Source organism: Neolamprologus multifasciatus, chromosome 11 (genome assembly GCF_963576455.1).
Source record: "Neolamprologus multifasciatus chromosome 11, fNeoMul1.2, whole genome shotgun sequence".
Taxonomy (NCBI): Eukaryota; Metazoa; Chordata; class Actinopteri; order Cichliformes; family Cichlidae; genus Neolamprologus; species Neolamprologus multifasciatus.
This window is the reverse complement of record NC_140449.1, coordinates 21,746,610-21,754,269: the sequence shown is the minus strand read 5'-3', so window position 1 is coordinate 21,754,269 and position 7,660 is coordinate 21,746,610. Positions and strand designations below refer to the sequence as shown.

Genomic DNA, 7,660 nt, shown 5'->3' with positions numbered 1-7,660 from the left:
CAGATATAAAGTATAACAAGCATTTCTGCACCAAGAAAAACAGATGACCAATTAAAACATTCTTAAAGTTCTTCATAGCAATAAAAACAATATTAATATTATCAAACTCATGGTCCCGAGTCAATTAGACATAAATATTATTGAGCTCCAGCTCATGTTTGCACAAACAGTTCTTCATGGTTTTTACTGTCTCTACATAAAAGGCTCTCCAAGCAAAACATTATTTGGCTTATTGATTGTTAAATAATTATGGATTCGTTTCTGGATTTTCCCAAATATGATTAGCTGTAGCAAATAAAACATCACAACCACCGAATTCACCAGTGAACCACAACTTAAGCAGGCTGATGACACTGAGGACACTATAACATGAAAACTGTGCAGTAAAGATCCATGGCTAAAAGAACCAGAGCTAACATTTTTAAAATGGACTGCTGCTCTAAAAACTTCAGCACCTTAAGCAGTTTTTTTTAAAATTGTGGATTAATTGTTTATATGTTGTATTGTAGCCAGGATGTTATTTTAAGCTTTAGTGATGTTTACAGCCCATCCTCGCCCTTTTCTTTCCTCTATATCTCATCTAGAAATATGAAACATGAGATTTAGTACCTTAACACAGCGGTCCCCAACCCCCGGGCCTTGGACCGGTACCGGTCCGTGAGTCGTTTGGTACCGGGCCGCAAGAGTTGAGGCTCAGGTGTGAAATGTATGGTTTTCAGGGTTTTTAAATCGGTTTTCAGCGTTATTTTGTTATCGTTTTTATCGTTAACTCTGTTTTCCTGGGTCTTTTCACGTGTGTTATGAATAAATCTTCTTTTTTTTCAGTACCGGTACTAGTTTTATTTTGTTGTATTTATCCGCAACACTTTAAAAGCCGGTCCGTGAAAATATTGCCGGGCATAAACCGGTCCGTGGCACAAAAAAGGTTGGGGACCACTGCCTTAACAGATTCAAATGCATTAAATAGGAAAACAAATATAACTTTGATCATATTTTTAATTTAAATGCAGTATTTATATCTAATAAATTTAACGAAATTCTATTTTTACACCTTTTACGGCCTTCATTAAAAAATGTGCATCTTATCTGAATAAACAAAACTTCTTATAAAGTTTAATTCAGAGGCATCAGCTTTGGTAGACGAGGCCACGTGGCTTATTGCACCCAGTAATGTCTGCAAATCTGACTTCTTTATCGAAGTGTTACCGAGCACACCCTCTCATAAAAGCCGTCTACTTTAGAGCCGCCCATGGCACAGAGGTGTAAGGTGTTAACTGGCAGACGCCCAAAGTTTAAGCCCTTTCCCACCCTCAGGTCCCCCACACCTTCAAATATCCTCTCGCCCTCCCTGTCCAGTACCCTGGCCAGACTGAGGTGGTAGCGTGGGTTGTAGGAGTCCCTGTGGAGAAAACCCTCTTTCCTGTAGGCCTCCTGCAGACCGCTGTTGAGCTGTTGTAGGTGGAGCTGAGGCTGAGGACTCAGGTACAGCACCTTCCCATTGAAATGTTTCAGCTTCACAGGAAAGGTCACAGCTACCGGCGGGTTTCGGTCCAGTTGTGCAAACCGTTGGAGGATCTCCCCAGCAGCCGCCACCTCAGCGGGGCTGTGCAGCACCAGGAGGCACAGGGTGACGTGAAGGCTGGAGGCGGTTTGCCAGTGAGGAGCAGAGGAAGGTATGAGGGAGGTGAGCTCCTTCTGCAACTGCTGGAAACAGGAGAGGATGGCAGGAGTGTTGGCCCGGAAGGTGATGAAGTGTGTGGGTCTCTTCTTAGGGGGGCGACCACCACGCTTCTCTTCTCTCTGCTCCAGAGGTACAGATGGATTCTTGCTAACTTGTTGGACTGCAGGATAACTCTGTAGTAGAAAGGGAACATTCAAATAACATAACATACAGTGTAAAAGCAAGATTTCATGGCAAGATGTGCTGTACTCACTATACAGTCTTCATGGCCTTCCCAGCTTTCCTCCCATTCTGGCAGAATCTCCCCCTCACCATCCTCTTTTACACCCGGTGCCTCCTCTTCGGTTGAGGAACTCTGATCTGCTGAAACCTGATGTCTGAAATCAAAGCAGGTGAGCAAAATCAATAAAGAGCCAGCTGTAAACACACATTTTGAAAAATCCATTCTCTAACTTCTAATTGCAAGTTCTTTTCATTCTCTTACAGCTTGTTACATACCTAACATGTGTCACAAAAGGGTTTTTTTGGAGTTTTTTTTATATTAAAAGCCCATGTTTTTTGGGGGGGTTTTTTTGTTTGTTTGGGGGGGAAGGGGGTATATTGCCTGAATGAGGTTGTTATTTCAGGAAGGCAAGCTATAACTGGAGTGCATTTCTCAGCTTTTCTCTTATTCTCATCTTCCTGATGCAGAGGTGTGAGTGAAAGAGATGTGGGTGGAGGTCCTCAGACCTCTAGATAGTAACATGCCATTTGAATGCTCCAATCAGAAAGGGTCTGATTTTAATCTCTTACTATAATATACCCCCACCCTTATATTCTGCCTCAAATCACTGATGCTGAAGATCCTCTAGCATCGTTTTCATTTTAAGTGTTTTAACATTTTGCACAAAGTGATTTGGAAAAACAATGTGTAGATGCTAACAATGATTTTGGGGGGGTGGGGGTTGTTTTACTTAAGATCTGTTCTGAGTTATATTTAAACGAGCAACACGAACACCAGACCTATCTGCAGCCTCCTCCTCAACACATGGTCCTCGTGACTCCTGTTGTTCCTGAGAAGTGTTTCCTGTACACTCTGGTGGTGGTGGTGCAGACTCAGGGGTGTGAATATTTGTCTCATTCTGCTTCTCTACCTCTGCAGGTGGCTGCTCGTTAGTTGTTTCAAGCACTGCTGTATTTTCTTCTAAAACAAAACGTAACATTCAGTCATCTTGCAGAATACATGTGGTCACATGTAAGGTCTGGCAGCACCAAAGCTGCTTGTCCTACCTCTTACTTCCTCTTCCCCTCCAAAGGGGGGAGCCAGAGATTGACCTGTGGAACCGAAAACTCGGTCAGTCCTGGTGTGGCGGTCCCAGACACGGTGCCCTCTGTAAGTGAAGTACTGGATCCTGTGTCTGGGCAAGGCCAGCTCAACAGTGTAATCACAGTCACACGGGTTGGTCTCCCAGTTGAAGTCACAGAAGGGGCGCTCCAGCACGCCGAGGAATCGATCCACATAGCCCACTACAAATTCTGATGCGTCCACCGATGGGTCCCACAGGATCCGGGAGATCACTTCATCTGCTGTGCGCATACGAGGCTTTTTGTTCACCTCTGCTGAAGAGAAACAGTTTAAAAAAAGTGAACGGACAAGTTCAAAGAGTATAAAGCGGAATTGGTCTCATGAAAGTTAAATAAATGCGTCACCTCTTCTCTCGTTGTGCTTTGGCACTTTATTCACACTGCCCTTCTTGTTCTTGTGTTTTTCTTGTGTCTTTTCTTCTTCCTGTTTTTCATCCACACCAGGACTCAGAGCCCCTGAATCATCCTGTAATGGGTCACTAAGAAAGAGAGCAGCAGTGGAAAAAATGCAGAGACAAGGAGATTGAGACAGAAATTTCATCAGTGAGAGTATTCATCATATCTAGCCAACTGTTCTGCAGATAAAAAAAAATGCAGACAAAAGGTCATTCCAAAGATATTTACATCCATGTCTCTCTGTCTCCAAACCAAGCTTCTAACATCTGTGATCTGAAGATAAACAGCAGCTATTCTACAATAATTTCCAAAGTCTTTTGTGTTAATTTTGAAAATAAATCCACAAAATGTCAAGAAATTATCTGGAAAAAAAACTATAAATCCTCATTTATGCTTCTGATGACTTTTCTGAATAAAGTAAGGAGAGCAAACCTGTGAGCTAAACGGCATCTGAGGCCAAAATGACATTTTCCTATCCGGAAAAACTGGCACACTTTGGCTCCATCCTTGCAACGTTCTGCTGACTCTGAAAGACAGGGCGCCAGAGGGAGAGACAGAACAAAAGGTTAAAAATAAAAAGAGCCAACGTTTAATAACACTGAACAGAAGTCATGCAGCATTTCACCCTTTCTTCTGCATTCAAACTATGTCAGAAAAAAAACAATGTAATGGCAGAAGAGATCAACAGGTTTTGTTTAAAGCAGTCCCAAGGCATGTTACAGCATCTTATATGGTCACTCGTAATTTTAGGTACCGGTCTTTGCTACAATAAGCCAGTACTCAAAATAATGTTTTTCGCCATTGGACCACTAGAACCGTAGAGCTGACTTTTACCCCGGCCCCTTGTTCATTTTCACAGGCCAAAAATGTCAATGTGAGAAACTTGTAATCTTCTGCTAAGATTGCTGCATAATTTATTAGCATAACTGACATTAGATTTATATTATGAATCTATATTTTTTTTAAATTGTAGCTGTAAAAAGGATGTGCCCCTCTTTAGATCTCTAAAAAGAGACAGTGTGGCTGGTGTCAGTCTGCAAGTTCACAAGAAATCTGCCAAATTTAGACAGACACCTTTCATTTTAGCTTCTTCCTGATTCAGTTGTGCTTTCTCTTTGCAAAACAAGCCAGGGTTTTACTTCACATTTAACCGATCCACAGAGGTGATGGTGTTTTAATGTTAAAACAAGTGAGTTTCATAAGAAACAACATCACTACCCAAATGTATTTCCTTGCTGACCCTGTGTGACTGGGTCATGGGCTACGCTGAATCCTACAAAAAGTCCAACTTCCAAAAACTGTGAGTTCTAAGATTGTATTTCTTCACATTGATCCCAGCTGTAAAACAGAGGAAATTTACACCCTGTTAGTTTATAGTAGTTTTCACTATCAGTGAAACTATCTGTAGTGACTGTAGTGGCTGTTAAAGTGTTCAGCAAAGCGATATGAATGATAAATTAACAATATCAGATCACACATGTGCTACTTATACCATACTTTTAGAAGATGTAGTATGTTTCTACTTAGAACAAAATCCATGAAAAATTTATAAAATTATGTGGTGTAATTGTAACCACAGAAAACAAATGAGACACTTTGGCCTCTGGTAAAATGACAAGTTTTAAGTTCATTCTTAAAGTAAAGTGGAAGAAAAAAATCTGAGATCCTGATGAAGTACCACAGGGTCCTTGCACCACATAATACTGAGCAAGTTCTCTTGGATTTTGTTTTTTCTACTGCTACCACTGATGAGCACCTGTCAGATCACCCATGAGAGCCGTGCAGTACTTTTCTTTCTGATTTTTGTTCATGTATATTTTCACCGTTTGCTTCTGCGTGTGTTTACATTTTGGCTGGTGTCTTATATGAGCTTCCGCATCAGTCTATGTCACCCACACAGACATCTGGAAAAAGGATTCCTTATCGTCTGTTCATTTATTAGAAAACCCTCTTATCATTCCCGTTACCATGCTGTGTCATAAATAAATGAGTGAGAAAGAGGCATGGGGAAAATGACGTGTACTGTCCATCTCCAGTCCACTTCCACTGAGTATTATCATATGACAGGTGGCAGTGACTCAACTCAGAGGACTCAAATGTCAGCCAAGTATGCTGTACATGACGAAGTTGCCTTTACACCCAAATAACACACATCCTGCAATACTATTTAGAGACAGGAGAAATGGATGTGACTCATGACACAAATACTTTACTCATTAGCTCTGAGTTATTTCTTAGAAAGGGAGATGGTTGTCTGGATCAGCCACAAATTTTGGGAGAGTTTTCAACTCTCTCAAATTGAATGCCTATAAGTAGGGATGGGTACCGGTATCCGGTGCCATGATGGCACCGGTTCTGACATAAACGGTAGTAACCAGACCGAAAAGCAGCGCACATTTCGGTGCTTTATTTCGGTGCTTTTTTTTCCTGAGATGTGATACACTTTGAATTCTAGCCAATCATTTTACGTTTCCGGGGATAGTAGGCGGGTCCAGGTACGTACGTTCTTTTAGAGCAGAGCTACAGATTAAAAATGCCCAAGGCGAAGCGGTTAAAAGTCTTGCTGTACTTCACAGCAAAAGATGCAAACTCAGCAGCCTGCAACAAGTGCTTTAAGGTGATACTGTGGAAAGGAGGTAACACCTGAAATCCGATGAAACACCTGGCGACGCATAGCGTTTTTTTTAAAAGCCGAAAAATGCGCCGTATTTGATAGCTTGCTGCGAGACCTCACACCGAGCGCATCTACTGCAGGTGTGGTGCCTGTTATCGGACGAAGAGTTAGCAACATCCCCCAAAAAGCTGAAGAGTAGAGTCCTGGCCCCTAGCCCTGCCAGTGTAGCAGAAATGATGAGGATGATGATGGCAGCAGCAGCCGTTCTTCTCTGCGTGAGTAGCTTAATGTTGTTCGTGTATAATTTACGTTGAGTAGGCTAACCACGTTATTACATTAATGTATCTAAGGTGAACTAGCAAACACCATCATAGCTACATGCGGCTGTCTTCTTGTTTGATGGCAGATACTCCCTTCACCCTGGCCAAAAAGGCAAAAATGACCAAATAAAAAGTGGGAAATAGCTGCAGAAAAGGCTAACATTGTTATCTTTTTACAAAAAAAACAGCTGAACATGAGAGGTTTTTGGACCAATTTTGTGTTCTCCATTCTTTAAGCACCGGTTCGAGCACCGTTTAAGCACCGGCACCGTTTCAAAAGTACCGGTTTGGCACCGGTATCAGATAAAACCTAAACGATACCCATCCCTACCTATAAGTAAATGTGTAAGCATAAAAATTAAACATTACAACTTTGAAATTCTTTAGTAAATATAAAGTTAATCCACAGATTAGTCCGCTGAAGCGGGCAGATCAGAGTCAGTCAATCCTGAAACATTTCCAGCTAAGCAGAGTGGCCTAGCAGGACGTGAAAAATGTAGGAAACAGTTCAATACAGTACTGGACTCCATCCTTCAGCCCCCCCTTCTGATGATAAGAGGCTCCGGCCACGCGATTACAAAACTAAGACCTGGCCAGAACTATTGCCCAGAGTAACACAGAAACACACCACAGACTGAACAATATGATTTATAAGTGGATTACTAGGAAAATAATAAGCTGGTGTAATCATATGAGTCAACCAGCAGGATTTTGATGTACATGTCTAATAACAAGATGTGTTTCAAATCACCTTAGGTTTCACAGACTCACTTTAGATTACATATAGTAAATGTGCGAAACTGATTTACCTTCTTTGGCTTTTGGGGTGTCTTTGCCACTCTGAGAGTCAGCGGGGACCCCTGCCTGTGGACTCGGTGTGTCATTCGGGTCGATGGGGGGAACTCCTGATCCACCTGAAGCCATCCTAAGATCTGAAATTTAAAAGTCAGAGAAATCTGCCGTGTCACTGTGTGCAAGTTATCTCTTTGTTGACCACTTAAGAGTGACACACCTATAAAAATTTCATGTTTTAATGCGGAAGTGACGGATTAACGTTGTACAGAGTTAAAAGAAAAGCTAATAAACCAGCTAGTCTGCTAAAATAGTATATTCAAACCATATATACGCTTATAAATCAACCGGAACATACCTTTTAGTACACAAACCTTCAATGAAAACAGTCCCGACTTTTTTTATTGCCCTTTAACCCGTTGTTTGTTATACCAGATTGGGTTATGGGTAATGTAGTTCCACTTTTTCGTTTGCCGAGGAATGCCTCGTTTGTCGAACATAGAGACTGATATT

General features: G+C 41.6%; 1 protein-coding gene and 1 long non-coding RNA gene across 4 annotated transcripts; both read right to left on the bottom strand.

Annotated features, from left to right (window-relative positions):
• Positions 1–721: 721 nt before the first annotated feature.
• Positions 722–7,633, bottom strand: leng9 (leukocyte receptor cluster (LRC) member 9). Of its 3 annotated transcripts, none has more exons than XM_085176166.1 (8): positions 7,506–7,633; positions 7,165–7,287; positions 3,854–3,947; positions 3,371–3,504; positions 2,951–3,280; positions 2,684–2,864; positions 1,935–2,058; positions 722–1,854 (listed from the first exon to the last, which is right to left on the bottom strand). In XM_085176166.1, exons 2-8 carry the CDS (start codon positions 7,277–7,279, stop codon positions 1,192–1,194), a joined length of 1,641 nt encoding a protein of 546 aa, XP_085032292.1. In that variant the 5' UTR covers positions 7,280–7,287; positions 7,506–7,633; the 3' UTR covers positions 722–1,191. The 3 variants fall into 3 exon arrangements, with proteins under 3 accessions (XP_085032292.1, XP_085032294.1, XP_085032293.1); XM_085176168.1 differs by having other exon boundaries at positions 2,684–2,861; XM_085176167.1 differs by having other exon boundaries at positions 2,951–3,277.
• LOC146508387 (uncharacterized) lies at positions 4,376–7,158 on the bottom strand. Its single transcript, XR_014876669.1, has 2 exons — positions 6,687–7,158; positions 4,376–5,727 (listed from the first exon to the last, which is right to left on the bottom strand). It is a non-coding gene; the product is annotated as an uncharacterized LOC146508387 (long non-coding RNA).
• Positions 7,634–7,660: the final 27 nt, after the last annotated feature.